The 21,076-nt window shown below is 41.2% G+C and overlaps 1 protein-coding gene across 1 annotated transcript; it reads left to right on the top strand.

The window, feature by feature from the left end:
* Window positions 1–1,253: 1,253 nt before the first annotated feature.
* LOC121945630 (uncharacterized) lies at window positions 1,254–18,031 on the top strand. Its single transcript, XM_042489913.2, has 9 exons — window positions 1,254–1,339; window positions 1,543–1,600; window positions 6,906–7,256; window positions 8,376–8,642; window positions 10,490–10,777; window positions 11,099–11,209; window positions 11,862–11,926; window positions 12,088–13,914; window positions 14,319–18,031. Exons 2-9 carry the CDS (start codon window positions 1,561–1,563, stop codon window positions 14,346–14,348), a joined length of 2,979 nt encoding a protein of 992 aa, XP_042345847.2. The 5' UTR covers window positions 1,254–1,339; window positions 1,543–1,560; the 3' UTR covers window positions 14,349–18,031.
* The last annotated feature ends 3,045 nt before the right edge of the window (window positions 18,032–21,076 follow it).

Here is a 21,076-nt window from a genome sequence, read left to right as displayed (position 1 = left end):
CACTACATTTATAATGGTCTGATACTATTTGTAATACAAGGAATATAAAAATATGAAACATTTTTCTATAATTACTGTATCATTTTAGAGATTATATATACTTTTTATTACTTGCGCTATTATTTGCTCCTCAATAATTACATTATCATTAAACGCAGCAGTGGAAAGAAACAAGACACATTTATTCAAGCACTGTACTCAAATACAATTGTACTTTATTTAAGTACTCAGCTGTTAGAGCGTTAAATAGCCTGAGGACACTGTTTTTAGACTTGAGTTTTTGTAATTTTCTTGTTTGTTTATATCCTGTGTGTTGATTATTAGGATTGTTTGACTGTACAGACTGTAAAAGCAAATTTCCTCTGAGGACAATAAAGAATCAATTTAAATTGAGGTTTTTATGTGATGCTTTATGTGTTTAATGTACGTCTACATTTACACAACTTTAATTACTAGTTAAATTAGAGTTTAAAATGATTTGTACAAAAAAAATTGTAATATGAGACTCTTTTATAACACCAACACTACAAAGTACTACAAATAATGGTAGGCCTAGTGGTGTTACAATGCTGTTTTAAATATTCATAGCCTCTTCTTAAGTAAAAATACCCCAACAACTAAGTGAAAATAGTCCATTACAATGAAAAGTCCTGCATTCAAAACCCTACTACCCTCAAAGCACAACAGTGTTATCAGCAAAATGTACTTGAAATATCAAAGTAAAAGTTTTTGTGACTTTTTCATTATTACACATCACATTCTATCTGTCTGTTTTTATTTTGCCTGTCTCTTATTGTGCTGCCTTCTACATTGTAATTAATTTTTATTTATATGTTTAAATATTGTGTGCGTGAAGCACTTTGTAACTTTTTTTTAAAAAAAGTGCTATAGCTTCACTCAATTGCTTGGATACTATAGGTACTTAGGTATATTATTATATCTGATAATTATAGACTAATGCCGCAATGTATGAAAAACATGTTGCTGTTGTAGCTGAAGATTATTTTATTTTATTTTGTACTTAAATCGACATCAATGCACTGTGTTTTGTGGGGTTTTTTTTTACATGTTGTTTACTATTTTTTTTAATCCAAAATGTGACATTCTATCAAATAAAAATGTATTAAAACGTGCAGTGGCCTGCTTTTAGCCGAAATGTACCAACTAAAGTTTGTTTAGTCAGACCTGCTGAGGGCTGCGGTCTCTTTAAGAGAGCAGGTGCGTCCTTGACAGGTAATAGCGGAGAAACAGGAAGTAGACTCATTTGTTATCGAGCAAAAACGAGCACGGAGCCTTTTTTCAGCATAAACAAACATGAAGGCAGGGGGAGAATACTTTGGTAAGTTTCACACAGCTGCGTCTTCTTATCGCTGCTCAGGAGAAAATATTTGTTTTTGTCAGGTTTAAAGGGAATTTCGCAGCATATAGCACAATAATAATCTGCACAGACAGTATTGGAGAAAGTCCGTTTAAAAAACTGTTATAAAAAAATGACCAAACAAAACTTATTTAGTATATTTTTGTACTTTCATCTCTCTGCAGACCGGCCTGACTGAAGACATGAGACAACCTTTACTCCTTATCAGTCTGTCTCTGGCAGGTACTGTAAAACAATTTGCACTGGCAGGTTTTTCCTCCTCCTGCTCCGGCAGCAGCCTTCACATTCAAACAAGCTCACAGAAGTCTCTGAAGAAAAAAAAAAGAGTATCGACTGTCTTTCCAGGGAGGGGGAGATGTGGTATTCAAAGCACGTTTATAAAACAATTGCATTTGAAGCAGAAAGCTAACCGCTCTTAAACCTGCGCGGCAGCATTCCCGTTTGTGCACCGACTACTGAACGACGTGATGCATTCAGGTCCTCCTCCCAGGCTCCGAGATATCATGAAGTTGTGGTGATTCAGTCATTGTCTCTATATTTACATGCCATTTAGTCATTTGTTGATAGGGATGGGCAGTACTGCAGTTTTTGGCTGTTGGTTGTACATGCATGGACAATGGGCCTACTGCCAGTACCGATACTTGGCTATTGTTTAGGAAAAAAACCCCAACTTTTTAATGATCATGAGGCTTACATAAATACTTTGTATATTTGCAACTTTTTTCATGTTCTTATGGCACAAAATGCACAATTTTAAAGAAAAAAAAGCTTGTGATTTTTTAAATTGTTCTTATTTTTCAAATAATCTCTCAAGCAAAGACCAAAACCAAGAATCTCAGATGCACAAAATATTCCAATTTTGGCCTTATTCCAAAAAAGACAATATTCCTACTGAGCGGTTTGCATGGCTAATAAATAAGGAACATTCAACTAATACTTCTATTGACATACTCCAAATAACGTGCCCTAAAATGTCGTTCATTATGTCAAAATATAGAAAAGTGAAAAGGCTGGAGCCGCTTGTGCCATTTTGTTTCTATGCATCAAAATAGGATTTTTCCACTGTTGGAGGACTTGCTTGACTTTGAACACAGCATTCCTCTATAATTCCATCAGACAAAGAATAAAAGAAGCATGCTGCAATATTTGTACCAATCCAAAAACCCCACTTGAGGATCAAATCCGAATGCGCAGTATACATGTCCAAGTAATGCTCCCTAAACCTGAATAATACTGGCACATCCCACTTGTATTGTACTTTGCCAGCATCATATTCAGAATATTGTCATTTTCTTAATAATAGTGGAATATTACTATGCACGCAAACAAAGGCTGTGATTTCATCCTGCTAACAAGTGTTGTTTTTGTATCTAAAGCCTGTTAACTTTATTCCTCTGTGCCATTAACAGTCATTGCTGTCCTGTACCTAATGTTTATTACTCTGTAGATGAAAATATTCCCCCACAGATGCACTATTTATTTCTATTTGAGTAACATTTTGTTAAAACCACAATGCCCAGCTGCTGGGAAATTACCCCTGCAGAAACTCTATGTATTTGTGAGCAGTTTTTAATGATTCACGACTTCAGTAGGAACAAAGGGGGCTGCTGCTGAGTCCCACAAACAAGGAAGACAAAGTACTGAGAGACAGACGTACACATTACTGTTTTTTGTTTTTTAATGGGATTTGTTGGCAGTAATGAAAATATAGAATAATGGCAGCCTTACTCTTTGAAGGGTCGCTATAAGACATTCAGAGCATTTCTATGGCAGCAGAGGACTATTTGCTAAGTGAAAATGTAGTGGAGTGATGGCGTCCTGAAAGGAGAATGAAGTCACTTTTGTGTGTGTTGTATTTCTAGCTTCTCTGTGGCTTCTTGTGGTAAGCTGGTCCGGCCCATAGTCATTGGGTTAATTTCTGACCCTGTAGCCCTTTGCTGCATGACGCCTCCTTTCGCTCCCCACTCTCTTTATCTTAAGAAAAAAGTTGCTCGTATACCCTTTTCCACCAAAATGAAATCACTTCCTGCACCCAATTTTGAACTGTTTAGAGCATTTCAACCAAAAATAAATGTGTTTGGAACATGAAAAGTTTATTCCTTCAGGTTTTCCTTGACCTAAAGTTTGGACCATGACAACATCAGTGGGCATGTCCTTCTTTACAGGTTGAAAAAGAGAGTGAAGAAGGCAACAGTGTAGAGGTCAAGTGAAAAATCATCAAACAAAAAAGCATCCAGTGGTTTCATGAACAGTTGGTTCACTCTTGTTTTCTGGGTAAAAACATATATCTGTAATAACATGACAAAAGTTTGCAAGTAATCAATGTAATTCACGATTCAACCACTACTGTGTACTTCTGTTGTGCAGTAGATCGGCACAAAACTGTTAAAAGCACGGGCTGGTTCGTGAGATAGCACCCAGGTTCCAAAAATCAGTTCCAAAACCAGAGCTTTCATGTGGTGGAAAAGGGGAATCGGTGGTGCATTAAGCAAAAAAAAAGTTAAACTGCCGCATATAAAAATAGCTGGATAATCTGGTACTCTAGACGCCCTAGAAACATGAGGTTTGGCAATCAGCTTACTTGAATGGAGATAAAATCAGTGTTGTAGTGGCAGTCAATGAGGTGGGTGTACTATTGGGTTGATGTTTACCAAAGAGGAAATGAGTGCTCCCCTATATATTCCTCTGGCTTTTTGACTGATAGGTGGGTACACTGTAAACAGCCAGAAAGAGAGATGGGTATACAAGCCACTACAACACTGGGTAAAATTATACTTTATAAATACAGTATTATCGGTCCACATGGATCAAATTCTTATGGTGAAATGATGGGCGATGGGAGGAATCTGATTTACAGAATCCTCATTCGCCATGTAAGTCATGCCACATTTCATTACATAAAGAATGTAATTACACTGTCAGGCCACTACAAAAATTGGCTCCAATGGCTAGCGCACCTCCTGGGGGCCCGGTACGGCCACATGTGCATATTAGTGCATGTGTATATCACACTGGCTAGCACATCGATGCCACTGCAGTTGAGGCTGATATTGGGACTGTGTCATCGCGGAAGTGTAGCGTCCACCCTTTTGCTGCCATTGTAAAACAGTTTTCAGGGCTAGCTCAGCCACTCTTATGTTAAGAACAGTGTCCAGATGACTCCTGTGCTCTGAAGTGCACTGCATTTTATGTCTGTAAAGATCTTTCATAATGCGTATCACATGAGGAGGGTATCTATCAGTTTTTCCATGCAAACTAACAAATACGTTACTCTCTACCCTGGTATAAAACAGTGTCGGATGCATAAAAATGATCTACTTTAGGTATTTGTGCTGCAAGATGAGCACAGAGAATTAGCACCAGGAATGTAAATTATATTCTAATTTGTTCATTAACTAAGCGTTTTTTGGTCATGCATGAAAGATAATAATTAAAGTAATGATCGGCAACATTTTCATTTAATTAAATATCCATTTTGCTGCTGTCTATCTGAAACTGATATAAAAAAAAAACTGTAATTAGACCACGCCTGCGATTTGATGGACGTGTCTCTGACAAACATCCTTTGGTGCACAGGAGGTGATTTATTTGGACCACCAGAAACCTAAAGTTCAGCCACATAAAGTTAGAAAAACTTTTCTGCCAGTTAATCTCTGTTTATCATCAGTTCAGTTGTTGGCATAACTTCTGGGCTCTCTGCCATCGTCACTGTCTCTGCTGAACTCATAACTGATTTGAATTGCTCTCGAGTTGTGGCCTTTTAAAAACAATCCAACAGCACATGAAGGCATCGGCACTGTGCTGCGTCATTCAAGGGTGTTTCTCACTTCTGAGTCACAACTCTTTATCTTTGTGTCTCCACTCAAACGGCAGCAAGGCCAGTGATATTTTTAATCAAGCACCGAAACACTTTTGATGTCTCGAACAACTCTGAGAGTGTGAGAAGCTGAACGCAATCCATCTAGCTGTTGGCTACTGTCATTTTACACTCTGCTCCCCTGTGAAAATCGTGTAAAGGCAGTCCAGTGAGACTGATCAGGACCATATTGATTTGATTCACTGTAATTCATTGGCCAAAGCGTTCTTGCGTGGTAGCTTTATATGCCAGTAAAAGGGCATTGAAAATTCAGCCTGAGTTTCTCAGCCTGAATCTGTAATATCAACACAAACAAGGGGGAGTAGGATTGGCAGCCAAATACAAAAACACAGAGTTTTTTTTCCATCTTCACTCACATACCGACTACAGATGGACAAACAGCATACAACGGTTAAATGCCTGTTAAATCAATGGCATCCTAACAACATTGTTTTTGAAAAATTGCCTATGCACCACTGACTCTTGAGAAGAGAGACAGCAAATATGATTTCGACACGGCTTACGTTAAGTCAGGCCAACAAAAACACAAAATAGATGTTTAGCTTGGGATCACTTACAATCCAAAAAACATGGTGTGAAATTTACGAGGGAGAAAAGAGTGTGTACCTTACTAATGGGTTTCTACCCCCTGAGCCCAGCCTCTGTGTATATATAGATTTTGTTCTCTGCAGTGAAGAAAGAGGCATTCAGATCCTTTGCTTAAGTTAAAGTACCAGTGCATCAATTTAAAAACACTCCATTACAAGTAAAAGTACAGAAGTATTATCAACATGTTCTTGAGGTGATAACCCCCCCCCAAAAAAAATCAATAATATGTGTTTTCCCAGTTATCTGTAGTGCTGATTAGCAATCTAGGTTGTTTTGGTGTTATTGGCCATATAGATGTTGCCCTCCTCTCCAGTGTAATGGAACTAGATGGCACTAGTCTTGAGGTGCTCAAACAGCCAAAAAAATAAATTTGAAAAACTCAACAGGAATGAATCTTTCAAAAAATAGAGACCCACTTACTCAAGATAATTCACAGACCTTGTTGTGAGCGGTTTCATGTAGAAATTATTTTCTTTCTACTGAACTACTCCTGCTAACTGTATCACCCGGCAGGGAATGTGCATCTCCTGCTAGCCAAAACCCTTTCAGCTGACTTGTTTTTTTACAGTTTCAAGTCACGTCACACGTCACTTTTTAGATTTGGGTCGTTTTTTAACTGTCTTTAACCATTATTTAGTCGTTAGACATGTGGATCTTAAGTTGTGAAGGAAAAGCTAAGTTGGAGCATGTGAGCTTGCAGCAGCCGGTTCAACTGAAGAGTGTTGCAAAGACACTGATTTTTAACGTGAAACTGCCTTATTCAGTGTTTATACCAGTTTAAGTTACCGTCTCCATTTATTTTGGAGAGGAGGAGACCTCTGCAGGTAATTTGGCTCCCAGTAAAAACCTTCAAGACAAATTTAGTCAAAGGGTTAGAAACCAAAAAGTCAGTGGTTTGATCATTGATAATACATTTTTATAAACTCATTACATTCTTTTAATATAAAATCTTAATTAGGAAAGTATGAGTAGAAACCTAGGTGTCAAATAAGAGCATAAAATACAGTAGTGTATTAATGTACTAATTACTATCCACCTCTGGTTCTCGTATTTTTTGTGTAGTCCTCCTGTCTGCCAATGTGCTGGCTCAGGACCAGATCCAGATCCAGTTCCAGACAGATCCAGTACTGGTCCAAACTGGTGCTGAGATCGTGTTCACGGTGCTGACAGTGTCCCAGGTGTTCTCCATGGAATGGCAGTACCAAGGAGGAGTCACTCTGGGTGTGTGGAGTGGAGGATCCCCATCTATTAATCCCGTGGCCCAGTTCGAGGGTCGGGTCACCATCACTGCCACCCAGCTCCGAATCGTAGGCGCCCAGCTCCGAGATGCAGGGAACTACACGGTGGTGGTGACCCCCCTCGCTACAACAGGCCTGACCACTAACTCCAGATCAATACAGCTGAGGGTGTTTGGTAAGAGATAAAGAAGTGTGTCTGTAAGGGAGTTCACTTAGGAGAGAAGAAGAGGAGGAGGAGGACGAGGAGGAGGAGGAGGGAGGGGTGGTGAAGTGTGCGGTAGAGGATGGTTTTGAGGGAAGCGATAATGTTAAGGAGGAACGGAGGGGAGTAAAGAGAGAAGAGGGAGGATTTGGGGAGTAAGAGAATTAGTCTGGGAGGTATAATGAAATTAGTGACCCATAGTGGGCGAGGTAAAATTAATGAAAAAGGAGGAGGGGATGAAGCTAGTGGCTCAGGGCTTTATGCTAATGAAACCCATTTGATATGCAGCGCTCATGCTCTTAGATGTTTGATAGTGTAGCTGTCTAAATGTAGCGTTACATTTACATACTGTACATACAGCACTGTGATGAAGCCTCAACAGCTGAGTGTCTCTTTATTTTCAGCCCACGCTGGAAGAATGACGCTTCAGTCTTTCTCTTACCACCAGCGCTAATAGGGTGCCAGGGTGACCAAACTGTTAGAAGCACTACTCTATTATTGCCGAAAGGTCACATCCTCCAAACTCACAGCAGCTAGTTCCTGTCATAGAACATCCGCGTCCTTGAGCACGACTATCAACCTCCTACCTACTCACTCATAACTCTGGAAATGAGTAAAAGCTAAAATATCTTAAACTATAAAATGCTTCTGCTTAGTGACAGGCAAGCAGAAAGTCCACAGAAATGCAAGTGATTAGAGCTGCTGGCTTGAAAGATTTTGTTTGTTTGCTGCTGCAGTTCTCTTTTAGTCACAGCCCTCTCCGTCCGCACGCCCCCCTCTTCTCCCTCTCCAATTATTTAACTTAGGCTGGCCGCCAAGAGGCATCTCAGCTACTACTCACACCGTCTGCCCCCTTATTCGCCATCTGTGCCTCTATCTGAATCCTGTCCCTTCTCAGCTCTCACTTGCTTTGATTACAACAAATTATTCTCAACAGAAACATAAAACTGCCCTCTATTGTTTTGTCACTCCAACTTTTGAAGTGAGCTCTCTCATACTCTCATGCTCTCTACCTATGGTAATTTAGAAACCTTTTGTGAGTAACTCTGAATTTGCAGCTCTCTGGTAAAACATCTTTTCCTCTCTCTGTAGACGCGGTGTCTGGGGTAAGTCTGTTTGTTCCCACGGTGGCGGTGGAGGGGAGAAATGTGTCTCTGAGGTGTACGTGGACGTCTGGGACAGAGGTTACTGTCCAGTGGGGCAAAGAAGGTGCAGCCATCATTGCCGACTCCAGGATCACCATCTCCGATGGCTCTCTGGTGATCAACCCAGCCAGACGCGGTGATGCTGGGGAGTACACATGTACCGTCAGCAACCCCGTCAGCGCCCAAACTGCCAGACAGAGCCTCACTGTCTACTGTGAGTTTTCACTGATCAAGACAAGCAGCAGCTAATCTGCTGTAGCCACTGCAAATGGCAGTAGCTTATCTGCTCTATCTACACTGTACTGCTTACAGTGTGCTGAATTGCACCCAGATTGCACAGAACATTCTTCCATAAGCTTTATTGTGCTGCTCCCAGATTTGTCTTGATCGCACCCTTAATTCTGATGTGACAGTCTCACAGTAATGTCCGACACACACAATCAGCCCAACAGCAAACTACAGTGGCTCCACATTGTTGTCCTCTAACATCAAACAGAGGTTTCCTCACACAGATGAAGAACACATCAGAACGTAGGCGTTAAATCTTTGCATGCCAAAAGAGTATGCACTCATAGAAATGCAAATAACACTGAGTCACCACTTCCTTTTGCCTCAGAAGTATTCTGGTATTAGTATTATTCTATCCCAGACACCAGACTTTAATTTTTTTTCACATAGCGTGAACCTGTATTATCACCATTACAGGGTGCAGTCCTGCTTTCTGACAGTCTATGAATTGTCAGAAAATAGTGAAAAATGCATCTCTCGCTCATCCAGACAGCCCTGCCTTCTCAAAAGATATTTGTTTGTATATTACTATATTACTTTCTTAGTTACGATGTAGAGACAATGTGTCTTTGACTTAATGAAACTCTAAATATATGTATCATGCAGAGATCGCAGGGGGACGGTCAGGGTGGACGGGGGACACTAAAAGTGCAGACTGTGACACCAGAGTGTGCCAACTTGTAAGGCTCACAAACTGTGCCGAAATCAAGTTGAAAAGGCGGTCCCTGGCACAATTCATGTGTGCTGGGGTACAGTCCACAGGAGATGTGAAAGCAGCTGTGCCTGTATATGTGTGTGCCGCGGTCATTGCCATTATAATAACATAACTTCTGTAACTGGTTCGGTAGCTTTTCCATACTTTTTAAACTTAAACACTGTGGAAATCTAAAGAGAAAATTTTAGTCAACATCTGCTCTGTTTTCACAATAGACAACCGCAAGTTGCAGTCAGCGAGTAGAGTTGTAAAAGCATTCTTTAGCACCTCCTGTTTCTTCCAAAACCGTTGTCTCTGCACAGCAAAGAGGAAAAAACAGGGAAACATAACAGTTTATCACATTTTTCTTGTTTGTTTCATTCGTTAAAAAAACTCAAGTATAATACCTACAATTTGTGGTTTGATGGAGAGTTATGTGCTGGACTATTTTTCAGTCCTGTGTAGTAACCTTAACCTCACTATGAGGTTGCAAGGCAACCAGCAGAGACTCAAGAAAAGTAATGAACAGGCGTAATTCTCAAAATGTCAAACTTTTCCCTTTGATAAACCTTTGATTCTTTTTTCATAGCCTTGTATAGTAGCTTGGAATACCAGTAATTCTAAACTTCAACAAAGATTAATACTGTATGTAAATTGTACACCAAACTGTGCTTAACAGCAGTCTGTGAAGTGTCCTCATTATGCAGTACTTTCCTCAGTCTGCAGGATTTTGTATGAGTAATACTCCTAGCCTGCCAATCAGGTTCTTCTGTAAATATGAGTTGTTGAGATGCATGTTTATCCAAGAGGTTGCAGCCATCGGGATTTTAGATTTAACATTCAACCTGAAAGTACACATCTCTTTAGCTGAGTAATACACCGACCGAGGGGTCTCATCTAAATGCTTTAGCCAGACGAGGTGACATAAACCTCAAAATTGACAAACTGATAAACTCCTCCGCAGGATATTTAATCAGTGCATGTGTCAGCTTTTTTAAAATACAGATTTTCTTTGTTGTACTCGTAAACAAAATGTTTTTGCTGCTGATAACGATGTCCTTTGATCATCAACAAACCAGATGGCCCTGACACCCCCGTGCTGACCAAGGACACCTCACAAGAGTGCGTCGGGGGAGGAGATGTGCTGGTCGGACAGACGGTGCGTCTCACCTGTATGTCTGACTCGCTGCCCCCTGCCCTTTTCACATGGCAACGTGATGGACAGACGGTCGCATCTGGCCAGCCGGACAGTGGGGTGCTCAGCCTTCAGACATTCTCCACGAACGAGAGCGGCCGCTACGTCTGCACGGCCAGAAACAGCATCACTGGAGGCACGTCTGAGCAGGGGACAGACTTGGCCATTGTAGGTGAGTTATGGTGGGCGCTGACCTCTCTGTGACTGATAATGATGACGGTTGGTTTTGGACTGGGTCCCTGTATCTGTCTTCAGGACAGGAGAGGGACAGAAAGTATCCTGGGAGATTGATCTGGTGAGAATGTGGTCAAAGTCATTCAGTGACTTTCACACACACATTCTCCTCCTTTTTTATTTTCATTTCTTTCTCTCTCTGTCTCTCTTTGCTATTTATCATCCTTTTCTACAATCTTCCCCTCCTCTTGTCTGTCTGAGCTCCAGACTCATTATCTTTATTAATTCTCCTCCTTTGACATTATTCTCTCTGTTTCAGACACATGTCTAAATGTAGGGGAAGTGGTGGGGATTGTGATTGGCTCTTTGCTGCTGCTGCTAATCATCATCCTCCTCATCGTGCTCATTGTCTTCCTCGTGCGTAGGAGGGGTAAGTATGTGTGTGCAATAACTTGTTTGTCAACTTTTTCATTTTGTTGCATATTAGATTGATTTACATTAAGGCTTTCAAATAACGCATTTTTAAAATCATGATTAATCGGTGAATTAAAATAGTCAGTTTTGATTAATTTAAGTTTTTAATTTTTCAGTTCCATTATTTCACGTTACAAAACGGACAAGAAATTCACATTGGCAATGTAAAGAAATTTTTACCAGATTGCCTTGATTAGGAATTAAATGACAGTAAAAACTTTTAGACTTTTAAGGGAAGACTCATAGGTATCCATAGAACTGATTTTCAATCAGATATCTGGAGGTCAGAGGTCAAGGGACCGTCACCAAAATTTAGCCTAACTTTGAAGCGCTATTTAAAACTCTTTCTATTTTCCTCCAGAAAGCTATCATGACTTATCATCACTGTAGCTTTAAAACTCAGCCCGGTACAGCCTCTTATAGACAGAAATGTCAGCTGGCAGTTAACACAATTAAACAATATTAATGCCTTATGTACAGGCATTGCAATTAACGCGTTAACACTGACAGCCCTAATTCAAATACTTTGTAAATGGCTTTTTGATGATCGGTATTTCCATGTGTACCTGAACTAAAGTGGTTTCTTTTTATTATTTCTATCATTACAGGACGACGGAGACAACATGACAGGACTGTGCTTGTGCAGAAGTCAAACCCAAATCCCAGGCCTATAGTAAGCCGCAGTGAAGTTTACATATGATTCACTATTGATTTTTTCTTTATCTCATCCATGTGATGGTGCTTCAGGGCTTTTCACCAATTAACCCTCTCCTTCCATCTTTCTTTTGCTGTCTCTTCTCTCCCTCGCCTCATTTTTCATCTGCTCCCATTAAGCCTCCGGATCCACAACCTAATGGTGCAAGGGATTTGGGCCAAGGTCCCCACCCCCCCCTCTATCACTTGAACACACACACACGCCACCACGACCGCTTATACACAGCTCCACGTGAAAGCCCCGGCAACCCGCAGACACTGGCGCTGAACGGGCTGCATAACTCCAACACACACCAACACAATGGTCCCACCCACACAAATGGACTCCTACACAATGCCCCTCAGAACGCCAATGGATACCCACACAATGGCCATGACAACAGGGCTTTCACACACACTGATGCTCAGATTGCAAACACGCTCCCGAACACACAGCAGCAGAATCCTAACGTTCTAATACAGACTGGCACTGCCCAGGGCGGCGTCCAGCCGCCAGCGGTCCATGTCAACCTCAACACGTTGCCGCAATCAGCACAACAAAACAGCAATGCACAAATGCCAACCATTCATGTCAATCTTAACTCGTACCCAACCAATGGCCAACAGACTCAGCAAGACAGCTCTTTTCCTCTCACCAATACAGCCAGTAATAATGCTTCACAAACCCAACAAAACCTGACACAAACTGCACAGTCAAATCCCAGAATACAAAGCGAGCAGTCCTATCCCAGTGACCCCCGATTGAATGGTCGTGTAGAACAAGGTCTACTAGATCAGCTTGGACTTATCCCGACTGGATACACGCATTATAACAATAATCACATTTCTCAGCGAAACGCCAACACACAGACATACCAGCGGGAGCCAGAGCCTCAACGCCGGCCCGACAGAAACTCCTGGGATCTCCTCCGAGGGACACCAGCGTATCCTAACGGCACTCCTCAAAGAGGACACACATCATCAGAGTATACCTCTGACACCACAGACTACACTACCCATCCTCCCATACGAGAGCCAAGAGCAGCAAACAGATCTCAGCCACGACCTGAGAGCAGAACCACCTCCCGCAGCAGAGCTCCGAGCAGACGGGATACACCATCGGTGGACAGACAGACACGGAGCCGTTCAGCTGATCTTCGCGGCCCAAACACTCGTAGTGTAACACAGTTTGAGGCTGAACGGCACACACAGAGGAGCCACCACACACAAAGGAAAAGTGCTCAGCGAGACATCAGTGGTTTGCCTCATAGCCAGACTGCCCCCAGGCAGGAAGCCACACACAGAAATAACCCCCAGGCGCTGCCTCTCATGAGCCAGGAGGCTTCTGTAGGCCGCTCTGCTGTGTCACAAGGACCGGTGAAACAACAGGGTATGACTGCACCGCGGGGTGCGGATTCAAGAGCTTTGGCTGATCCTAATCACCTTCCACAGGCACACATGGCCCAGCAACACAGAGCAGTACCGATCCAAACACCACCACAAGGTCTGGGCAAACAGACACAGCCTGTCATAAATGGTGCCAGTCAACCTCGCCAAGGAGGCACTGCTCCAGTCCCACACTCTCCTGCCCAGCATAATCCCAGTAACCTAACCCAGGCTGCACTTGAAGCCCACACTGAGAGGGCTCAAACATTTCAGAATCGGAGACAGCAGACCCAGGCCGCCCTGCTCCAGCCCGGACCACAGGCACATGTTCCACCAACTCCTCCTCCTGCCATTCCCCTCACAACGTTTCAGACCCTCCCCAAGAAACACACCCAGCACAAATCCCCAATTAGGGGTCCTCAGCCCCCCAGACCTCCTGTTAACATACCTGTGGCTCAACGACCCCGACAACAGCGGCACGCCAACCATCATCACCATCCTGGAAACGGCCACTTGCATGTCAGTGCACAGAGGCATGCTCGTGGCCACGGGCACCCTGCCCACGTCACCCACCCGCAGCAGGTGAGTGAGACACAACATGATGGTTTCAAACTGTAGCCAACAGTAGCCATATGTTTATACATATTACAGACAGCCCACGCTTCTCTCTCAGATGTGCAGTTACGGCTGTCATGTCATGTTGTGCTTCCTGTGCATGTGTGCATTACAGACTCGTTTCTACCTGCAGTGTCTCCTCAACAGTTTGTGCTTTTGACTGTAGTTTGCATTTCTTGAAGGATGCTTGACAGCTCTTGTAAATGGATGTTGCATTTCTACGATTGACAGTCTTCTCTGTGCCATAAAAATGTATTTAGTTTTGAGTGTTTGTGACACGGTGGCAGTTTTTAAAAGTAGCATTGTGTGTCAGAGGTTCTGCCTCTTCTGCATGACATGCTGGCAATGAAGGGCTTGTTGTGTCTTTCCAGCATCAGGCTCACAGAGGGAGACCGAGATGATGACAGATGTCAGCAGACTACACTCTGCAACTGTCCCGCATCCACTGACACAAACAAACAGCTGACAGACGTGATCCAATATACCACCGAGTGAGACTGACTGCACAAGGTTCTGCTCTCAAAAAAGCTGTCATACCCTGGAATCTCAGTCAAAAAGTCAGATTTTATTTGAAAGAAATGAGCATGTCTCCCATGGGAATGATGAATGTAACTTTTCAGAAATCAGTCCTGCATTCTTAGAAAGAAATGACAAAATTATGTCAGAAAAGAGGCTTGATTTGCTCTCTTTAAAAAGTACTGAATTTAACAAGCTAAATGATACTAAAGGATTTTTCGATAAAAAGTTCCCTACATCAACAACCTCTCTCTTCACACACACACACACACACACACACACACACACACACACACACACACACACACACACACACACACACACACACACACGCATATTGTACAATTTTACTTCTGAAGCACTGGTCATGCATCAAACTTTGCCAAGAGCCTGCTCAGAGTCGACAAGTTCAGTGATCCATAGCTCTTGACCAAGCCCACATCCCCTAATCCATTCATCATCAAAACTAAACAACACTACCTTGACAAAACGCCCTTGATGTCCCTGCATGACTATCTGTGTCTGATCTAATAGACAATAAATGAGAAGGGACTCGGCCTCTGGGAGCAGTGACAATTATAAAAGAAGAAATTAGCCGTAGGGGTGGTCTTCATGTACATGGAACTATTTATTTTGCGCCTTCTGTTTACAGATGCCTCTTATGACACTACTCAATTAAGGGGATTCGCCTCAGCGACGCTCAGAAGTAATGCTCAGCTAACTATGAAGGGGATCCCACAAATGGATGGGCGCTTATTAATTAAATGCTTTTATGTGACTTAAATGACTTGGAAAATAATCACACCCGTGCATGAATGAGGTCAGCACAAAGACTCCAGCTGCCATGCTTTCTGCTGAAAAAGCACAATGTAACAATTTACTGTCTGCACTGGGTCACAAACGGCACGACTGATGAGATGTCATTATTACTTTTATTACTATAGCTTAAGTATTTATTGATTTATAATGTCGTTGATTTTTTGTTTTTTAACTCAGGGCACAGAAAAAAATAATTATTTATGTTGCACCAGTAGGTATAAATATTATCCAGGAAAAGAAATGATCAAATTAATTTGGATGTTTGGTGATATTCTGTATTTCTCTTATTGTCAACAAATCCTTAATTCTAAATATTTTACTATAAAAGTATTTTCTGTGCAGCCAAAATGTAATATCTTATTCCTCTGTGCCGTTCGTTATCCAAAAAAGTTAAACACACATCAATGAGCCTCACAGTCGCACAAGGTGACACAGTCCATCATTACTGTAAACATGGGCACTGTAGTTTATCTCTCCCACTGCTGTATATTCTTACTAGAGCACCAAATATATATTAATCCCCATCTGAAATCGTCTTGAACATAATGCAGTATTTACAGCCGTATAAGCAACATTTGCTAAAAGCTGCAGTCCAGCTGTTGCAAGAAATCACTTCGCCTTTTGTTAAACAAACAAACAAAAAAATCCAACAATTTATTCTCAACCTCTTTAAATATTTACATCTTCAGGAGCAACAAATGGGCTGAGAACCAGAGATGTGCCTAAATCCTAATACATTTTACAGGAAAGCACAGATAGTGTGGTAATTCTACCCGAAGTTGCTCAAATGTATTCACGAAAAAAGCCATGAGTGACATGTCTGTTTATGTTTCTTGAAATTGATTCATATCATGATGGATGACCACAAGATAAAAAATACCCTGTCTGTCTGCAGCATAGGGCTTTTATTTTAAAAACTAGTCATTACGTTTGCTACATATTACTAAAAAAATATGGCTATTCTGTAGTTGCCCTGTCATAGCAAGGAGAGGGCTAAGAGTGATATACTAGTGATGTGTGGGTCAGGATTTTTTAAGACCAACTCATTAGGAGCCAACTTCATGCATTATAGCATCCAAATTGTCAGGACTGAGACAAAAAAAGAGAGAGAAGACTGCAGGCTGCGGCACACACTATTTTCTATTAAAGCTCCAGTGTGTAGGATTTGGAGGCATGTAGCAGTGACGTTGTAGACTGAAACCAACTGAAACCTTTCCTGTGTGCCAAGCATCTAGGACACCAAGGATGGCCGATGCTAAAATGAGAATGGCCCTATCTAAAGCCAGCTATTGGTGTTTGTTTGTTCTGGGCAACTGTAAAACAGCACAGTGGACTCTGTGGAAGAGGACCTCCTTGTATGAAGATATAAACAGCTTATTTAATGGTCATGAAATGCTAATATCCCATTTTTAAGGTTAATATAAACTTAAACATAGTAATGAATATTACCCTTTTTGTCATTTTTGCCAATGTCTGCCCCTAAATCACACTGGACCTTTAAGGCGGGGCCTGCCGATGTGGGGCGTTCATCAAAGTTACTGTCTATCACTCAGGGAAATTTAAGAGAGAGATGAAAAAAAGGCTACAGTGTAAGGATGTGGAAATATATTTTAAAATTAATAAGCTGTTAATATTAAATGGATTTGATGCTTTGAAGGCACAACAGTTGAATTGTCAATGAATATTAGGTTAGAAAATAAATTTGCCTGATTAAACCAAGCAACCTTTAGGGATGAAAAACATGCCAAAAACTAAAGAAGTAATAAATACTGCAGGTCCTCTAATGTCCACTTGAGGCTGACTCTAAAACAGACTAAATAAACCCCTATCTTAAAGTGCCCAAACTTTTGTCAACAATTCTGTCTAAAAAATAATGTGTAAAAAAATAAAAAATAAAAAAAATCAAGCATCAGCCTCAGAGGCAGATAAAGGATGCCAATAGGAAGTGCCAAAAACAGTTCATCAAATGACCACTTGCAGCTGGCTCCAGAAGTGAATCAATTCACATAGATGTTAGATTTTAGATATTAAAAAGCTCAGCGTTACAGCAGAAACTAACTTGTTCGCAGCCAAATTACAAAAAACTCTTTTGGTCTCTAAAGCTAATTTTAACATTCATGGCAACTGCATGAGGGTGAATTTTTATATAACTCATCTGTTTCCATTTAATTAAGTTTTAAAACTATGCTTAATTTAGGGCAGGCTACTGTGAGTGACAGGCTGTCTGCCTGGGCCTTCAGTCAGATCCACTTCTCATTCCTCCAAAGTGTCACCCTCTCATCCAAAAGTGGTCACTTCTGGCTCCAAAAAAAGGATGGTGACAGCTGAAATGCCAAATTCGAGGCTTCAAAATGGCAGTCCACGAACATTATAGTCTATGGATTAAACTTAACTGCCTTTACAAGCCATCAACACTTGTCTTTTATCTGTGGGACTTAATAAAAAAACGGATCCTTTAACATCAAAATACATAAACTCAACAAATTTGAAAGCCAACATGAACAAATACACAGCACATCTGGTGGCTTCAGCCAAACATCTGGAGCGTAAGATTTACCTCACTGTTTCCTCAGTTGAAAAACTGAGGAAACTTTAGGAAAATGAATGCTTGTATATAGATTATACAGATGTTAAATATTCACGTGAGATGCTAAAAGCAGTGTTTATTGTTGTTCCTTGGGATGGATTTGTACATTTTTTGGGTTCTTATTTTCTCAATTATAATAAAGATTTTTTGATTACGATCATATGATGTTTGCATATAAACCTGGACGAAGTTTGTTGCTAAAACCAAATTCAGCACATTGTCTGCCTCATTTCCATCACACTGAAAGTCGACTAGACTATTCACAGCAGAATGCAGAATCAAGACTTTATTCTGCCTCTACTTTCAAAATGAATGCATCCTTCCAAACATGACGGTCTTTTGATTTTCAGCACAAAAAACACATCCTCATGCATGTTGACAGTAAGTCAAACCACAAAAACACCTATTTATTCTGGTGTTCCTCTGAATCACAGAGCTGTTTGCAGTCTGAGCATATTTCTGCTCACTGTGTCTATAGTGCTAATTATGCATGGCGCCTGTGTACACCGAGCGCTGTTGTTGATTTTCCTCAGATGAATCTGTTCCTTCGGCTTGTTGTGGAGGTGCAGAGCTTGTGTTTGGATCACAGCTTCATCAGTCTCCCAATCCCCTGCTCCCACTTGTACGTCACCTCTGATGAACAGTCCTGCTGCTCACTATTGGAGACACTTCACGGTAGTCTAGCACTGTAATGAGTGGAGATGGAGTGTATTTGAGTACCTGGTACTAGAAAAGGTTGCAGCATTGCCTACTGGTTCCAGATGAAAGCTGTGATTTATGAAAAGTTTGGAGCCGATTTACGAATAGCACTTTGTATACTATACTCCTCCTGCTGTCTTTGGCGTGAAGTGTGTTGTTTATGGCCCAAACAACTGAAATTACAAGACCCTCTGTAGTCTTGAAACGCACAACCCAGTAAACCTCAAACGCTGATGTGGCCTCCTTCCCTGAGCCAATTTGCATGTAAATCTGCTCGTGTTGTTTTAGTATACTGATTTACCATGATTTACTGTGACTGCCGCAAGTAATTGTAATTGTTTACGCATCCCTTTGGAGGCATAAATTAAAGGGAAACATAGCTCAAGAGCGGTGTGTGCAAATAGGGCATTTTTTAGTATTGATGAATGCTCGTTTTGGTGCGTGTCAAACTGCAGCAGAGAGCTTTCTTGCCTCAAGTGTGCAGACAGCCAGGGTTGATTTTACTCAAGAGATTTGCACAGGAAAACTTAATACCACAAGATGGCCAATATAATCCTAATCCAATTTTAATTTAAATTCAGACCAGCTCAGCAGGCACACATATTTTTATAGATTTGATGGCATTTTTTGTTTGAAATAACACAGGAGGTGCCATAAGGCCCAGACAGAATTTAGTCCAATTACTTAGCGGCTCCACGTGAATACAAATTCATGATGCTGCCTTTCTTTTGTTCACCCCATAATGGCGATTTTTCTCCACCACCAGGGGAAAGAAAAAGGTCAGGCATGATAGTCCTCATAAGTCCATATCATCATTGAAGTGAACTGGTAAGTCCTTTGAGATCCATGTGTCCACCCCTGTCAAAGTGCAAAGTGTCCTTGAGCAAGACACTGAACCGCTGCCTCTGTGCACTGACCCCCTTTAGTGAAATGTCACATGAATATGAGTCTCAGAGGAATATAAAATGAAACAAATTTATGATTAACTTAACACACCAGGGGCAGCTGAACAAAAAAACCCTCAACATTTTAAGTGTGACAGCATGACCCTGAATTTATAGCTTCAGTCTGTGCCACAGCCATCTATCCAATCAAAATGTCCTTGAGCAGGACAGTGAATCCCCAACAGTTCACTGACTGTAAATCGCTCTCGATGGGAGTGCATAAAATGTAAATCATGTACCCAAACTGCACCGTGGCAGCCAGGGCCCCGTCATCCCACAAGGGGGAGCCATGTGAGAGGGTTTTTGCTGAGGTTATCTATTGATCACTCCCCTCCATTTTTTCTCCTCAAGGCCTTCACCATCTGTGCAACTTTGATGGTGAGTGCTGAAATTAAAATACAAGCCATCGGCAAAGTTATTCTTCTCTGTAGTCCAGCGCACATAAAAAGCACAGGAGAAAAATACAGTCATGTGCAGCAACAAGGAAATCCTCAGTTGTCACAAGCTTGTTTATAGATGCTTAAAGGTGAACTGCTGCCTTCAGGGATACATATCAAACACAATAACTTCAAAGAGCGTTGTGTTGTATCGTAATCTTTTGTTGATTCGGCTGAGCGTATCATGTTGTGTTTCATACTGTCACTGCGGCTTCTCTTTTGAATAAAGACAGGCTTATTTGCCGATATTTCTTAGTAAAATAAATAAGAAACCAACCCGAGGAGTTCTCGGATTCAACATTTTTCAACAGATCTTTGATATCCTCTGTGGCAATAAAATACAACAAGAGAAAATTCATTTGTCCTGGATAATGTGGTGTAGGTACACATCAGTACTACAGATGTTTCCCTTGCTTAGACACAGATGTTTAAAGAAACGAGAATGCATAGCTTTAGCATAAATTTTGCTTGGAACAGGGGCTGCTTCGTAAAAAAAAGGACTAAAAATAAAACTAACGTCATACCCGCCTGTAATGGAACTACACTTGACATCTACCAAGTGTTTTAAAGGAAGCAGAGGTTCACAGACTGAAACCACAGCAGATGAGCAGCCAGAAGAAGCGCAGCGCACACACATCTCCTGTCAGAAGTTCATAGAAAGAGCACTTTCTTGGAATTGCAGCACAGATAGTTCCTCACATAATTAAGCCATGTGTTGCAATAAAAATCCAAAGTCAGCAAAAGAAAGAAAGATGATCATACAAAACGGAGCAGATGCACAAGTCACTAAAAATATATGTGAGCCAAGAACAGAAAAGAAAGCATCGTAGTGCAGTAAGAGGAGGGATACTTAACAAAATGGGGTTAATGGCTTTTGTCATAAATGGTTCCATTTATAGTGAATTTTATGTTCTGTTTAGTGTTTTTTGGACCACTGTGTGCTTCAGCTCTGTCCGTCTACTTGTTTCCTTCTGAACAAATTTAGTTTTATGACTCTTATGGAGGCTTAACATGGATATTTAATGATTCTAGGAGAGATAAGGGTTGTCACATAGACGATTAATGTCCAAAAACAAGTTGATGGATGTTACACTTCTGTTAGCTGTTTATTTAAAGGAATACCGCTC

This window comes from Plectropomus leopardus, chromosome 11, assembly GCF_026936395.1.
Source record: "Plectropomus leopardus strain MGB_pleo_1.0 chromosome 11, ASM2693639v1, whole genome shotgun sequence".
Lineage (NCBI taxonomy): Eukaryota > Metazoa > Chordata > Actinopteri > Perciformes > Serranidae > Plectropomus > Plectropomus leopardus.
The sequence above is the reverse complement of the archived record's forward strand: the minus strand, read 5'-3'. Positions and strand labels throughout refer to the sequence as shown.

What these genes read in the sequence shown, in the direction of transcription:
- LOC121945630 (XM_042489913.2), top strand. Translation starts at nt 1,561, where the DNA reads ATGAGACAACCTTTACTCCTTATCAGTCTGTCTCTGGCAG. An exon ending in TATCAGTCTGTCTCTGGCAG is followed by an intron (nt 1,601 to 6,905) that starts GTACTGTAAAAC and finishes TTTTTTGTGTAG; the next exon opens with TCCTCCTGTCTGCCAATGTG. An exon ending in CTTCCTCGTGCGTAGGAGGG is followed by an intron (nt 11,210 to 11,861) that starts GTAAGTATGTGT and finishes CTATCATTACAG; the next exon opens with GACGACGGAGACAACATGAC.